This window comes from Otolemur garnettii, unplaced genomic scaffold (genome assembly GCF_000181295.1).
Source record: "Otolemur garnettii isolate 467f Iridium unplaced genomic scaffold, OtoGar3 scaffold00002, whole genome shotgun sequence".
Lineage (NCBI taxonomy): Eukaryota > Metazoa > Chordata > Mammalia > Primates > Galagidae > Otolemur > Otolemur garnettii.
Window position 1 is genome coordinate 32,873,219 of NW_003852397.1, and position 16,737 is coordinate 32,889,955.

General features: G+C 40.2%; 1 protein-coding gene across 3 annotated transcripts in view; it reads right to left on the reverse strand.

The window, feature by feature from the left end:
- The window catches only part of METTL6 (methyltransferase like 6), a 20,674-nt gene extending 3,943 nt beyond the window's left edge, over positions 1 to 16,731 (reverse strand). For 2 of the 3 annotated variants that reach the window (XM_012805770.2, XM_023513635.1), the window contains exons 1-5: positions 16,613 to 16,731; positions 15,456 to 15,818; positions 14,589 to 14,723; positions 9,134 to 9,304; positions 806 to 947 (exon numbers count right to left, since the gene is read on the reverse strand). In XM_012805770.2, coding sequence (XP_012661224.1) covers positions 806 to 947; positions 9,134 to 9,304; positions 14,589 to 14,723; positions 15,456 to 15,680 — 673 coding nt within the window. In that variant the 5' untranslated portion in view covers positions 15,681 to 15,818; positions 16,613 to 16,731. The other variant, XM_003781868.3, reaches the window with a different exon arrangement.
- Positions 16,732 to 16,737: the final 6 nt, after the last annotated feature.

The following is a 16,737-nucleotide window of genomic DNA, read 5'->3' on the forward strand; positions in this document are numbered from 1 at the left end:
GGAAGAAAATTACCTAACAGTGATACATTTTGAGGAAAATTTATCAAAAATAATATATTAGTACACATTAAATGAAATAAATGACTACACAGCAAAAATAAAGACACTTATTAGAAGCATTATTCTGAAGAATGGGCTATGAAACACTTTGCAGATATCAATGTATCTTCTCAAATATTCGTAATTGGTTTAGTCATATTTTATGACTCAGAAACATTTTTTTTTTTTGAGACAGTCTCACTTTATAACCCTTGGTAGAGTGCTGTGCTGTCATAGCTCACAGCAACCTTAAACTCTTGGGCTCAAACGATTCTCTTGCCTCAGCATCCCGAGTAGCTGGGACTACTGGTGCCTGCCACAACGCCCAGTTATTTTTAGAGATGGAGTCTTGCTCTTGCTCAGGCTGATCTTGAAACCATGAGCTCAGGGAATCCACCAGCCTTGGCCTCCCAGAGGGCTAGGATTACAGGCATGAGCCACCACACCAGGACTTTATTTGCTTTATTTTTATCTAACAAAGAGAAGTTTCTGACTTGCCCTTCCTTTCTTCCTGGGTAGAAAATGCAAATGGCATGTCAGAGATTGTCCAGAGGCAGCTGTGAACTCTCTGTGGGCAGGAGCCCATGTCTGCACCTTCTCAGGTGCTGCATGAGTGGTATGTACTGGTTTGTTCAAGGGTCATGTGCATGTGTGCCAAGTGCAGCCATAAGCCCTCCCCAACCAGCACTACAGTAACAATGCAATTAAAAAAAAAACCCAGAAATAAAGAATAAAACATTTCAAAACTAGGTTCCATTCATCTTACCATCAGTAAAAAAATATGATCTAGTCCCATCTTGTCTGACATAAAAGTTTTCTCCAAGTTTGCTGCCAGCTTTAAACCTAAGCATGGCATGATCATATATCCCATAGTCACGAAACAAAACACTTTTGCCGGGTTTTAATACCTAGGAAACAAAAGCATTGTTAACTCTGGAGAAACCATTCAAATAAAACCTGATTAGAAATTAAAATAACTTAGATGTGGGATAATTATGAAAGGAGTAAGACTGAAATACCCATAACGTGAAGGAAAAAGGGCCTTTAAGTCAGGACAGTTAAGACTTGACAGGCCCCTTTAACATTGGAGACACTTCTTGAGCCCCTCCAAGGGCACTCTGGAATATCCAATGTCAAACATTTAAAATGTTAAAGACAATAAATTAAAGTCTCTTCCTCATTAAAGCAGTTTCTCTCACTTTTTATTAGCCATCTCCTAGTACTCAAACTGTATTCAACTGTTTCTCTTTAAAAAAAAACAACAGGATGTCGCTTTGGCTTCTTACTGATTTGAGCTGGTAGTCCTCATTCTGAGCGTCAGCTCTAGTGTCACTATACTCCAATAATGTATAGCTCAATCAGTGTGCTAATAACTGATATATGCCTAGCACCTGAAGGCTTACCAGACATTTTCTCACTGTTATCTTCTCCCAATTCTGGGAGGAAGGAGTGTGATTATTATCCTCATATGAGATTGGGAAACTGACACTCAAAAAAGTTAAATGACTGGCTCATTATCAAGCATTACCCATTAAGTGGGGAAAGTTAGGATTCACACTTAGTTTAAAACGTCTCATACTGAAAAGTCAGATTTTTGTTAGTCTTAGTGGGTAGTTATCACTCCATTTCCACTAGAAATAAGGTAAGAGAGGCTCAGTTGGGCATGGTAGTTCATGTCTGTAATTCCTGCACTTGAGGAAGACTGCTGGAGCCCAGGAGCCCAGGAGTCTGAAGCTATGGTGAGCCATGATTGAGATACTGTCCTCCAGCCTGGATGACAGAGTGAGACCCTGTCTCTTTTAGGAAAAAAAAAAAAAAAAAAAACCCACATTGTGCTGGTATTCTTGATATGAAGCGTAGGTCCTCAGACCAGAGTACAATAGTTTAGGGAAGAAGATTGTCAGGACCAGGTGGTGAGTTGAACATGAAAGCTTTTCAGAGATAAGGTGTCACAGAGTAGATGTCTCAAAAATTAGAAGGCATGATCAGCAGTGTATATGTACAACTGCCCCTATATGACAAAGCAAACATTTCAGAATGAAAACTGGTATACATAGTGACTGCTTTTTGTGTGAAAATTATTTCAAATTACATAACACTACCAAATTAGAAGGAACTTCAAAGGAAGCATTGATTTATTAAATCTTTGCGTGTGTATGTGTGTGTGTGTGTGTGTTTATGTGCAGTGGTCCAATGATAGCTTACCATAACCTCATACTCTTCCCTCAAGGGATCCTCCTGCTTCAGCCTCCTAAGTAGCTGGGAGTACTGTACATGTGACCACATCTGGCTTACTTTTCTATTTTTCTGTAGAGGTAAGGTCTCACTATGTTGCTCAGGCTGGTTTCAAACTCCTGGCCTTGAGTGATTCTCCCACCTTGGCCTCTCAAGACAGGCATGCGCTATTGCCCCCAGCCCAATTTTATAACTGTATCATTTGGAAAAAAATTTAAGACAATTTTTAAAAAAGGACATATACCACTTATAGATTTTCTGTCTCCTTTGGAAGTAGGTGATGTGTTACCAGTTTTTCCAGATGTAGTTTGATATGTTTCCACTTTCTGAATGGAGTAAGACTGTTCACAATGCTTTTCTAGTACACTAGTAGATTTACTCAGTACATTTTTGTTAATGCTTACATTTTAAATGTCAGTAAAAAGTCTCTTAGAAACAGTCTTAGGCTGCTCAGAAACACTTAAGTTTTACAATGTAAATATGGGAAGCTGGGTGTCATAGCTCAGTGGTTACCATGCTGGCCCTGCACACCAAGGGCAGCAAGTTCAAACCTTGCCTGGTCCTGATTAAACAGGGGAAAAAAAAAAAGTAAACAAGGGAAAATTCTGGAAGACCTAGTTCACAAAAGACTTAGCTTTCAAAAAGAAGTAAGGGCTATATGGGTCCATGGAAAAGAACCAGCACTCACAAATTTGGAAATTTTCATTCAAATCCCAGTTCTTTGATCAACTAATTGTATGACCTCGAGTAAGTAATTTTATCCTTGTGAATATGGCTTTTTGTCAAATAATGATTATAATACTAACGATTCCTTGATCACAAAACTGCATAGTTGGCCAGGCATGACCTATAGCATGTTCTCTCATTCTTTCAACAATTCTAAGATGTAGGCTACACTGGGTACTAGTATACTGATACTTTACAATAAGTCTCACAGTAAAGGTGACTTGCCTGAGTTCTCATGACATGTCAACGGGATAGGAAAGACCAAAGTTCAGGTATTCTGATGACAAATTCAGTTTACTTTTACTTCACTCTATTCCCAAAATGAGGAAATTCAACTTTAAGATTATCTTCCAGGGCAGCGCCTGTGGCTCAAAGGAGTGGGGCGCCTGCCCCATATGCTGGAGGTGGTGGGTTCAAACCCAGCCCCAGCCAAAAACTGCAAAAAAAAAAAAAAAAGATTGTCTTCCAATTTAAAATTATGTGATTCAGGAAATTTATCTGGTGAGAACATTCTGGAGTAATTAGATCTATATTACAACTTATTATTGTGGTTGTTCAGGCAAGGCTTCAGAGTTGTCCACAGGATGTCTTTTTTTTTTTTTTTTGAGATAGGAGCCTCAAGCTGTCCCCCTGGGTAGAGTGCCATGGCATCACAGCTCACAGCAACCTCCAACTCCTGGGCTCAAGCTAGTCTCCTGCCTCCACCTCCCAAGTAGCTAGAACTACAGGCGCCCACCACAACGCCCAGCTATTTTTTGGTTGCAGCCATCATTGTTGTTTGGCGGGCCCGGGCTGGATTCGAACCCGCCAGCTCAGGTGTATGTGGCTGGCGCCTTAGCCGCCTGAGCCACAGGCGCCAAGCTGAAGTACATGATTTTGAATTAATGAGTCAGTCACTATTATGGCAGAGAGAAGAAGGTAATCAAATGCAGTTGTCAACTCTTTTCAGATTTGAAAAAAGATTCTATGCGGTATAAAAATAGGAGGAATGGTAACAAAATGGAGTTTGTTACTAAAGAAAGGAAGGTATGGGCTGGGACTACTTAAGCCATTTTTTTTCTTATTAATATAGCATACCTACTAAGATACAGACAACACATTTATATAGTATGTGAAAACTGATCTATGACAACAGACATCAGAACAGTGGCTTCCTGGGGTCTTTGGGTAATGGAGGGAGCACTGGGAAGACTACAGAGATATCAGACCCATTTGCTATCTAGGTAAGTACCTACATGGGTATGCATGTAGGTGATTTGTGAATTAAAAAGTGAACTCACCACTCAGGATAGTAACTGGAGTATTATCAACACTGCAGCATCTCTGCAACTGCCTATGTGTTTGTCCCTTGCATCCCACCCCAAGACTTCTCCTGGAATAAGAGTCCTTAGTGCAGTGGTTCTCAACCTTCCTAATGCCGTGGCCCTTTAATATAGTTCCTGTGAGTTGCAACACACAGGTTCAGAACCGCTGCCTTAGAGTCCATAAGCCCAAAGCTTCCCAGGTTAGAATTCAGGGGGGCTGTGAATTAAGGTAGAAAACAAAGTTACACCTTTATTTTTACTGCTTCCAATGGAAACTTAGCACCATTTCAATAATGGTTTTTGTTTGTTTTGTTTTGAGACAGTCTCACTCTGTCACCCTGGGTTGAGTGGCATGGTCATAGCTCACAGCAACCTCAAATTCTTGGGCTCAAGTGATTTTCCAGCCTCAGCCTCTGAGTTTACAAGTACCTCTTGTAAATCCTCTGGGATTACAAGTACCTGCTACAAGGCCTGGCTAGTTTTCTCGAGTCGCTGGGACTACAGGCACCTGCCACAATGCTCGGCTATTTTTTGTTGCAATTTGGCTGGGGCTGGGTTCAAACATGCCACCCTTGTTATATGGGGCCAGTGCCCTACCCACTGAGCCACAGGCACTACTCTAGTTTTTCTATTTTTAGTAGACAGGGTATTGCTCTTCCTCAGGCTGGTCTCGAACTCCTGAGTTCAAGCAATCTACCCATCTTGGCCTCTCAGAGTACTAGAGTTACAGGTGTGAGTCATCGCATCTGGCCCTTACTTCAATTATGAATGCAGAAAACCAAAATTCTGATACTAATAGAAATCACAAATATCCTCTTATCACAGTACAGTTCTTGTAGATACTTCAATTTATACTTGCCACTACTTTAAAATCATGGTATTCATTAGACCTACCACTAGAGATCTTGTTAATTAACGTGTTAAAGATGACTTATCACATTAAAAGTTTTATAATATATAATATATATGACTGTAGGCTGGGTATGGTGGCTCATACCTGTAATCCTAGCACTCTGGGAGGCCAAGGTGGGTGGATCACTTGAGGTCAGGAGTTGGGAGACCAGCCTGAGCAAGAACAAGACCCCGTCTCTGAAAAAAACCAGAGGGGCATTGTGTCAAGCTCCTATAGTCCCAGCTACTTGGGAAGCTGATGCAAGAGGACAACTTGAGCCCAAGAATTTGAGGTTACTGTGAGCCATGACGCCATAGCACTTTAAGGGTGACAAAGTGAGACTCTGTCTCAAAACAAACAATACCCCCCCCCCCAATCCCATATATTACTAAAACCACGGTTTCCTTTGTAATCTATTTTATTTAACATTCTGAGGGGTACATAGGTTTCACCAGAATACCAAAGGGGTTCATGGCACCAAACTCTCCCCTAGAGCTCCATCAGCCTAGATCCATGTTATAAGTCTATTGCTTTTTTCTGTTTTTTGGTGTGGGGCCAGGTGGGGTGAGGAGGTCGCTCAACAACTGCTATCAGCAGTCTTCAGAAGCTTGCTTTCTGAAAATCGGTCCACGTCACTGTATGTAGCTAAGGTCATTCTCTTTCAGTGCTGAACACTATTCCACTGAAGATGCTATAATTTATTTATCTATTGATGACTTCTGGGTTATTTTCAACTTTTTTTTTTTTTTAAGATACAGAGTCTCATTTTATCACCCTAGGTAGAGTGCTATGGCATCAGAGCTCACAGCAACCTCCAATTCCTGGGCTTAGGTGACTGTCTTGCCTCAGCCTCCCAAGTAGCTGGGACTATAGGCGCCCACTACAACGCCCAGCTATTTTTTGTTGCACTTTGGCCAGGGCTGGGATCAAACCCATCACTCTTGGTATATGGGGCCGGTGCCCTACCCACTGAGCCACAGGCGCTGCCCTATTTTCAACTTTTTTTGCTATCATAAACACTGCTGCCATGAACACTCTCCTATGTGTATCTTGGTGTGTGGGGGTCAGTTTCTTAGGGAATATATGTAGAAGCAGAACTGCTAGGTTATATGAATGCAAATGATTAACTTTAAAAAATTATGTCAAACTGATTTCCAAAGTGGTTATACCAATTTATACTCTTACTAGAAAAGTATAGGGGTCTTATTGCTCCATATCCTTAATAATACTTGGCTTTGTCAGACTACTTAATTTTGCTTATCCAACAGTATCTCATTATGGCTTTATATTACATTTCCTGGGTTACTGAAACTATCTGTTCATATCTTAACACACAATTTGTATGTTCTCTTCCATAAAGTGACCATTCATGCCTGCCCATTTTTCTATTAACTTGTCTTTCTTATAGATAGGAATTCCTTATATATTTTAGATACTAATTTTTTGTCAGTTAGATGAATTATAAATTACTTTTCCCAAGGTGCCTTTTTAGTTTCTTTTATTTTTTTAGTCTTGCTATGTTGACAGAATTGTGCTCTGTCAGGCCAGGTTGTGTACTACCATGCTTGGCTAATTGTCTAAAAATTTTTTTGTCAAGACACAGTCTTGCTATGTTGCTCAGGCTGGTCTTGAATTCCTGGCCTCAAGTCAAGTGATCCTCCTGCCTCAGTCTCCTAAAGTGTTAGAATTACAGGTATGAGCCAATACACCTAGCTAGTTTCCCACTTTTAATAATCCTTCACCTGGACTTACAAATCAGACAATCTTTCCCTCTTTTCCTTATGTCCTTTCTTTCTTCTTCATCTAGGTTAAGGTCCATGCCCTTTTGTGAGTAAATGCTAGGTTCTCAAATGCTCAAATAACAGAATCAGAGAATGGAATTGAAGAAAAAAAAAATCTTACTCAAATGCTCAAATAACAGAATCAGAGAATGGAATTGAAGAAAAAAAAAATCTTACAACACTCACATGCAGAGGGCTAAATTTTGTTGGGTTGGTGGCTCACACATGTAATCCCAGGACTTTGGGAGGCGGAAGTGGGAGGACTATTTAAGGCCAGGAATTTGAGACCAGCCAGGACAACGTAGTGGGACCCCATGTCCACAAAAAATAATTTAGCAGGGTGTGATGGCATATACCTATAGTTCTAACTGCTTGGGAGACTAAGGTGGGAGGATTAGATGAGTTCAAGGTAGCAATGAGCTATGAATAAGCCACTGTACTTCAGCCTGGGGACAGATAGAGATCCTATCACTAAAAAATATATAAATAAACAAAAACTGAAAATGTTGAAAATATTATTTTAAGTGAGAGTAATTCCCTAACATGCTTCTATGGTCATAAATTTCTTTCTTTTTTTTTTAGAGACACAGTCTTGTTTTGTTGCCCTCGAAAGAGTGCTGTGGCATCACAGCTCACAGCAAACTCAAACTCTTGGGTTCAAGAGATTCTCTTGCCTCAGCCTCCAGAGTAGCTAGGACTACAGGTGCCCACCACAACACCCAGCTATTTTTTTTAGAGATAAGGTCTCACTCTGGCTCAGACTGGCCTTAAACCTGTGAGCTCAAGCAATCCACCCACCTCAGCTTCCCAGAGGGCCAGGTTTACAAGCGTGAGCCACTGTGCCCTGCCTAGGGTCTTAAATTTTCTACCTAATTACTTATTTTAAAACAATTAAAACTAAGGTTAAATTTTAATGTATAGCTCTATACAGAAGCTACTTTTTCAACTTGCCGACTGCTCTTCCCTTCCTCGGTAAAAGCAGACTGGTTAAAGCCCGTGTCTCCCTGAGTAGTTGAGGCTTGTAGGTTTTCTAGAGTATGCAACTTGCACGTCAGTGCCCCAGGACAGCTGCAAGCTTACCATCGGCCACTTGTCTTTGTTCCCAAACTTGCTTATGCCAGTTGTGCTTAGATTTACAATGATATATTTTAATTAGGAAAGTACATAACCATGAATGTGACTAGAAAGCATTTTAAGTTTCCATAAAAAGGCTCGGCACCTGTGGCTCAGGTGGCTAAGGTGCCAGCCACATACACCTAAGGTGGCGGGTTCGAATCTAGCCTGGGCCCATCAAAACAACAATGACAGCTGCAACCAAAAAAAAATAGCTGGGTGTTGTGGCAGGCGCCTGTGGTCCCAGCTTCTTGGGAGGCTGAGGCAGGAGACTCACTTGAGCCCAGGAGTTGGAGGCTGCTGTGAGCTGTGATGCCATGGCACTCTACCCAGGGGGATAGCTTGAGGCTCTGTCTCAAAAAATAAAAAATAAAAAAAGTTTCCATAAAAAGTTGAAATTTTGTTTTTCTTTTCTTATCTTTGAGACAGTCTTACTCTGTTGCCCTGGGTTGAGGCCACAGCATCATTATAGCTCATAACAACCTCAAAGTCTTAGTCTCAAGAAATCCTCTTGCTTTAGCTTCTGAAGTCACAGGGACTACAGGCCCCACAATGCCAGGCTAGTTTTTCTATTTTTATTTATTTATTTATTTATTTTTGAGACAGAGTCATTTATCATGATCCTATTCAATGTTCAACATTTTACCAGCAAAGAAACTAAGGCTCAGAAAGGTAAAGGAATCTGCCAGAGTGGTGAAGGCAGGCTTTGAACCTAAGCACTCTGACTCGACTTTGTGTTCTTGACCACTAAACCACACTTCCTCTCACCTCCCCACAACAGGACTTCTCAGAATCCAGGTAAATGCACAATCATCCTTGTTCCGGCTGGTCAATCTGTGAAGAGTAGCTATGGAGCTTCCACAAATCAGAATTGAGGGTGAATGTTATACCAGAGAACTCTTTTCCATGTACTGACTATAAAGCTTACCTAATAAAAATGGAGAGACTATGTCAATCTAGACAAGAGTACAAGAGCATCAGAGAGAAGATAAGCTGTAGATTAGGACTGTTTAGCTGTCAAGTGTAGGCCCCAAATCACTAACCTTGTACACATTTTGTAGGACAAGATGCATCTTCTCAGGGTGAACAGCTGAGAGTACAAATATCAACATGACAACATCTACTGACTCTGGCGGTACATGATCTAGGAGGTCATCTTTAGTCAGATCACACTGGAATACCTTGCATCTTTCTGTGTTATACAAAGGATTTTGCTACAGAGGGGAAAAACAAAACTGAATTTTAATGCAATAACTACACTGACACACACAGCAAAGTACAGCATCAAAAGGTGATCCTATTTCCATTTGTGTACCATGGCATATAAACAAGCAATCACTTTGTTACTGGATAAAACAGAGTAATAAATCTTTTGCATATAAAGCATGTAATATTCAACATTGCTACAAGGGGCAAGATTTCATTTTGACAAATTATTTTAAACTGAGGATAGACTACAGTCTATTACATATTCAAAAAATGAGCATTTTCCAAGCATATATTTCCAGAGGGATGGTAGTCTAAAACTGCTCTCTGCTTCCTTAATTTCCCTTTGAATTATCCACTGCAAGCCTAAACACTATGAGAATACCTGTCAATTCCTCTTATTGAGATACTCCCACAGTTCTTCTGGGGTATATTCTCCCTTGATGTAGCAAGCTAAAGAAACTAAGTTTTTTTGGACTGTGTTCCTGGTACATTCTGGTTGATTGGCTTCAACACATATGTTCTTGTATTATGAAGACAAATATGTAAATGAGACCTGAATATAGTTAATGGACAGGAAAATTAATATTGAAAAGATGTCAATTCTACCCATAATTCTACTTCTAAATCTAATGCAATCTCAACTGAATCCCAAAAGTTTTCTAGGAACTTATTTATCAGAAAGTAAAAATCTTGGCTCAGAGCCCATAGCTCAGTGAGTAGGGCGCCAGCCACGTATACCAAGGCTGGAGGTTTAGAGCCCAGCCCGGGCCTGCTAAACAACGACAACTACAACAACAAAAAAATAGATGGGCATTGTGATGGGCGCCTGTAGTTCCAGCTACTTGGGAGGCTAAGGCAAGAGAATCGATTAAGCCCCAGAGTTTGAGGTTGCTGTGAGCTACAACGCTACAGTGCTCTACCAAGGGCGACATAGTGACATTTTTTTTTCTGTCTCAAAAAAAAAAAAAAGAAAGAAAGAAAGAAAGTAAAAATCTTTAGGAATAGCCAAGTCAATTTTTAAAAGGAAGAACAATGAAAAAAAAGGTACACTACTAGACATCAAGACAGACTATAAAATGTAGAAATAAAACAATGTGATTTGAGAACGAAGACATAAGATCACTGAGACAAAATACAGTCCCCAACACTGACCTGTGTATACTATATATACACACACAGGATTTTAGTATTTTCTCTAAGATAGACAAAGGTGACAATTAGATTAAAAGGTAGACAATAAGCGTGACAATTATCAGTGAGGAAAAATTAAATTCTCATTAAATTTACTGTGTTTAGACAACTGGCTAGTTATTTGAATTAAAGCACAACTGGCTACCCATGTGCAGTAAAGGACTCGTGGTTTCAACCAAGAGATGTGCAGAGGTAGAAAGACATAGCTCCCATACTTAACGAGAGAAAAACTGGAAAGACAGCAAAGTAATAACTTTCCTGTGAACCTAGAGCAACAGAGGTCAAGCAAGCACAGACAACAAGTGAGACCCCTTCTCTACCAAAAATTTTAAAAATTAACCAATTATGGTGGTACCACCTGTAGTCCCACACCTACTCAGGAGGCTGAAGGTGGGAGGACTGCTTGAGTCAGGAGTTCAAGGTTGTGGTGAGCTACAACTATACCATTGTACTCATTATTCCATCCTGGGCAAGAGCAAGACTCTGTTTCAAAAAAAGTAAAGGATCAGAACAACTGCCACCTCAAACTAAAATTTAGAGGGCAGACAGGTGCCCTCAGAGAGTCACACACCCAAGCACTCAAACGCAAAACTAGAAATTTAACAAACTGACAGGTATTATACTTCACAAGTATGTTCCCACCCCTTGCAGGTATTTCCACGAGGAATATCATCAGGCCCTCATAGGATGATGGCGTTCTTTCTGCTGCTGGCCTTTCTCATCTACTTTAAGGAAGAGAAGGTTGAATCTGCAGTGGAAAGGCTATCTGTGGCCTAAAGCTTAAGGACGCTGGTGGAATACCACTGCAGCTGAGAGAAAGGAGTTATTCTGCCTATACTCAGTCTTAATCTGCAAGGAGAAGAGCCTTTAGATCATAGAACAGGACATGGTGGATTCCTCCTGCAGCTGGGGGAGAAAGAGTTAGAAAAGCTTTATTTTTGGAGAAAGACATAAACACTTGTGAAAGCCACATCCTTGAGACACAGGACCACAATACAGTTCAAAAATAACATTAGAGAACAACCCCCTCCTCCAGACCCCACCACCAAGTCTCCTAATAACAACAGTAGTGCAGCTGGAAAATCTTTAACAGGTTGACTCTTTTGGGGAAACAGCACAAAAAGAGAAGACGTAAAGCCATGAGAGAAGACAAAAACAAAGTCAGAGAGAAGTCTTAAGTCTCTGGTACCCAAAGCAATAACAAACCTCACAGGTAGCTATAGCAACAACAGACTTTAAACACAACCCAACTCCTGACTAGATTATTACAAATCTCTATTACCTCAGTATCCACTACTTGTATAAAATCTGCAACTTCAACCCAAAAATGTATGGCATTCCAAAGGCAAGAAAAAATACACTCGAAAGAAACAAAGCAAGCATGAGAACCAGACTCAAATACAACACAGATGTTGGAACTAAAAGGTGGGACATTTAAAATAATCCTGATTAAATTAAAGGCTCTAATGTAAAAGACAACACGTAAGATTAGACAGGTAACTTCAGGGATGGAAAGTAAAAAAAGATTCAAATGGAAATGCTAAAAAATGGCTGGGTGCAGTGGCTCATGCCTGTAATCCTAGCACTCTGGGAGGCTGAGGCAGGTGGACTGCTTGAGCTTATGAGTTCGAAACCAGCCTGAGCAAAAGCAAGACTTTCATCTTTACTAAAAACAGAAAAACTGACACAAGAGGATTGCTTGAGCCCAAGAGTTGGAGGTTGCTGTGACCTATGGGGATGGGGGAAGAGATGCTAAAACACAGTATTTAAGAGCTGTAGGGCAGTAGCAAATGGTGTAACATAAGTGTAACTGCAACCTCAGAAGGAGAAAAGAGAATGAGACCTAAAGAAAGTATCTGAAGAAAGGTAATGAGTAAAAGTTTTTCCAGATTAACTAAAAAATATACTGAAAATTATAAAAGTAAAATACAGATGATTGTGTCTAAATCCTAAGAGTAAAAAACTCCTAAAACAGACACAAAACTTAAGCACCTCAAAAGGAAAAAGTTAATATGTTTGAACATCCCATGAAAGGGAACCATAAAACAATGCTGCCTAAACTGGAAGAAACGTTTATAATATATATATATATATAAAAGAATATATATATAAGAAGATTCAGAATATATCCTGATAAAAAGAAAGAAAATGACAAACCAATAGAAAAATTTACAAAGGTTAAAAAGAGACAATTCTTACTATAATACAAGGGTCACAAGGGTAGGGACTTTTGCCTGTCTGTTCACTGCTTACCCCCCGTGTTTAGAACAGTGACTGTCACACGTTAAGCTCTCAAACATGTAGAATGAAGGAATTTAGAAGTAACTAACACTACTTACATATTACGAATTAGTTTAACTTCTCTGGTAATTTGAAAAAAAAATAAAATATGGAGACATTATTTTCTGCCCATAAGATTAGTAAATATTAAAAAGACTGGTATCTAATGTTGAGGAAATAGCAAAAAAGGTACCTTTATATTACTGGTGAAATTATAAATTGATATGATCTTTTTGGAAGGAAACTTGGCATTATTTATCAAAATTTAAAAGTATATGCTCTTCTTCCATGGAATTCTACTTATTCCATTACACATCACAGAGAAATGTGTACACACGTGTTTTGGGAAGCACGTGTACAATGCTGGTCACATTAACCCTATTTGTAAGAGCAAAAAATTAGAAGTGATTCAAATAAGTATCAATAGGGAAACTATTGAAGTATGGTATATTCATTCTATGGAATACTTTAACAGGTAAATAAAATCTACATTACTAATATAAAAAACTATAAGATACACTAATGTAAAGAAAGCAAGTTATAATAAACGTGATACCACTACTAGTGAAAAAGTTTAGTGAATGCTAGAACTGTGAAAGATTGATGGGGAATTAGTTATTTGCATGTTGTCAAAGTGTCCCCCACATATGAGTTAATGGCAAAAGGGAAACAGTTTTATAACAGGGGATTAAGGCAGTTACTACCTTAACCCTTTGGCCAAAACTATTATATCATTTATAGTGAGATCACCAGACAATACTGCCTCTTGACAGGGCATAAAATGCAAAATACATCACCTATTAAAATATTTTTCACAAATATTATTTTGTCTGACTTAAATTTACTTCTAGTTTATAGGAAATACAAAAGATAGAGGAATAAGCTAAATAACAACATAAAGAAACAATCTGATCAATCTGGAATGTGGGACTTTAGTATAGAAAACTGGCTTGATCAGCTCAGTGCCTATGGCTCAAGTGGCTAAGTCACCAGCCACATACACTTGAGCTGGCGCGTTCGAATCCAGCCTGGGCCCACCAAACAAGGACGGCTGCAATAAAAAAATAGCCGGCCACTGTGGCGGGCGCCTGTAGTCCCAGCTACTTGGGAGGTGGAGGCAGGAGAATTGCTTGAGCCCAGGAGTTGGAAATTGCTGTGAGCTGTGATGCCACAGCACTCTACCCAGGGTGACAGCTTGAGGTTCTGTCTCAAAAAAAACCAAACAAACAAACAAACAAAAAAACTGGCTTGATCTCTACAAGAATTCATTGTAAGTGGGGAAAAAGGTAAGGGGTTGAGTAGGGGTATTTTAGATTAAGGAGATTTAGAGGACATAATGGAAGAATTAAGAGATAGCCCTTAAGTGTATTAAAAATGATAATAAAAGACCTGGAACTATTTGGGGAGCTCTGAATTGGAACTAGAATTAATGACATTAGGATATTATAGTTATTTTTGTCAGCTATGCTAAGTTTACTGTGGTCATGTAGAACTGCCCCCCGCCAAGATGTATACAGATATATTTAGAAGTCAAATGTCCTTATGTTTGTGATTTATTTTAAATTAATCCAGTCAAAAGTCTATAAAGCAAAAGGTGTTAAGTATATGGATGTTGTTATGGTATTTTTTCCCTACTTTTCTTGAATAAACCTGCTTTTCTACATGTATTGTGTACGAGGGTGAACAGGGAAACAAGACTCATGGTGATCACAGCTGGTTAGCTCTGGGGAAAACTGGAATTGGGCAAAGGATAGAGGGCAGGTCAAACAAATCTAAGAAAATAGAAACACAGCAGCAAAACATGCATGGTGCACCAACCTTAACATATTCAACTGCTCTTGGAGAAAAATCACAGGCATAGGCAAAGATATTCACATCTTCCTCTAAAAGCGGAAATAAACAGTTTCCAACCCCACAGCCAGCTTCTAACACTGTTAACTTTTGATCTTCAAACTAGAGAAAGAGAACCCAAAGTTACAGTTCATTACATGTACATAATGAAGAAACAAACCAAACTAAATGGCTAACAGAATAAGCTGTGGAGTTAAACTGCTTGCCCTCAAATCCTGAAGCTGCCTCCACATTATATCCTTGGGTAAATCACTTACACAGCTCCTTGTCTCAATTTCACCTGAAAACCTACACTTCACAGAGTTATTATAAGGCTTAAATGAGAAAACACATGTAAAGTTCTTTTAAAAGGGTAAACAGTTCGCTAATGTTAACAATTATCATCTTGAAGCTGTCACTGAAGTCATTCACTATGAATTTATTTACTTAGTTTTACTTAAGAGACAGAGTCTCACTATGTTGCCCTGGCTAGAGTGCAGTGGCTATTCACAGCCACTAACATCACACACTACAGCCTCAAACTCCTGGGATCAAGTTATTCTCCTGCCTCAGCCTCTGGAGTAGCTGGGCTATAGGCCCAAGTCACTGAACCTGGCTCTTGAACTTAGCATTTAATGTTTACAATTTTCAGATAAGCATTAAAGAAATAGAAAGTGACCACTAAAATTCTCTCTCCTATGTATTACACCGGAAACTGCTAAAAACTACTTAAGACAGAACAGTGTATTTTTCTCCCGCGGTGCAAAACATTTTGATAATAGGCTTTATAAATTCTCTACCCCTCTTTTACTGATTTTAAATGAAGAACTCAGATAAAGTACAGTATTTGCTTACCTCCCTACATGATCTTAGCTCCTCAAACTCTCTGGTGGTCCAGTGTCTATCTTTGAAGAAGTTAGTGCTATTTCTTTTGTAAAAAAGGTCCCAGTTCTTCTGAGCTTCTTTTTCCAGTTTTTGCTGTTTAAAATCAGACACCAAACCTTGGTCTCTTTTTAGTTTCTCCTCTTCTTCAGAGCTGAGGATCCTTGCCTGCACCCCTTTCCTTTGCAATGAAGCCATCTCAGAAATTGACGGTAATACACTTAACACTGCTGTTCTGTCTCCATCCCTAAATAACCTGAGGTGTCCGTGCTGATATCGCAGACACAGAGTTTTCTCAGATACGTTTTCTCAGGTGGGTTTTCACACCTCAGATAGCTTCCAAAGAAAAAGAATGAGGTTCTGTTTAGTGGTTCTAGAATAGTTCAAGACACTGAGTCAGTGGTTCTAGAATAGTTCTTTACGACACTAGGTTCAACTCACCAAACATTTACCAGATGGTGACACTACCAAAAATCCTGTCTGTTATGTGAGTAAAGGTCACAAAGACGACCAAGTCATAGTTCCTACGTTTAGGGCGCTTACTTTCCCTGCTCAGGATTGTCTCATACGTCGAACTCTAATTCAAACCAAAATGAGCCAACTATTACAATAAATCGGTTTAGTTTAGGAAAAGTACCCTTCGAACACGAATTGACTGAGAAACCCTGGGGAGAACACTCCACAATTTTCGGGGTCCCAGAAAGGGGTGACTTAAAAACACACAACAACGGCCTGCACTGGAAGCGGTAATCAACTGTCAGACAAGTGGGGTCATTGTTTCCCGTGAGCAGGAGCCGCGTTTTTTCGAAGGAGATGACGCTGAACCTGAGCGGCCTCAGTTTCTGATCCCATTCACAAGACACTGTCGCACGAACCAGAAAGGGCGTCGCTTTCCAGGGACTGAAGCACTCGCACCGCCATCACCGCGCTAAGGGAGCCAGTGGGCGCGAGGCTAAAGGTTCCTAGGATCCTTCCCTCTGAAGACACTCCGATTAAACTACCGCACGGGCCCCCGCGGAGGGCCGCCCATGTTTGGCTACCAGAGCTGCGTTAATCTAGTCAGCCACGCTCAGGGCTCACGGTCATCACCTCCTAAATTCACTTCGAGGGGCAGGGCCGGGCGTACTCACCCCGCAGCTGGGCCCAAGCCTAAGAAGCAGAATTTGGAAGTAGCAGCGGAAAAAGCCTGAGTCTGGACAAGCCAGGCCTAAGGACTGTCCCGGCGTAGTCCCTTCGCCATGGTACCGCCCCCACC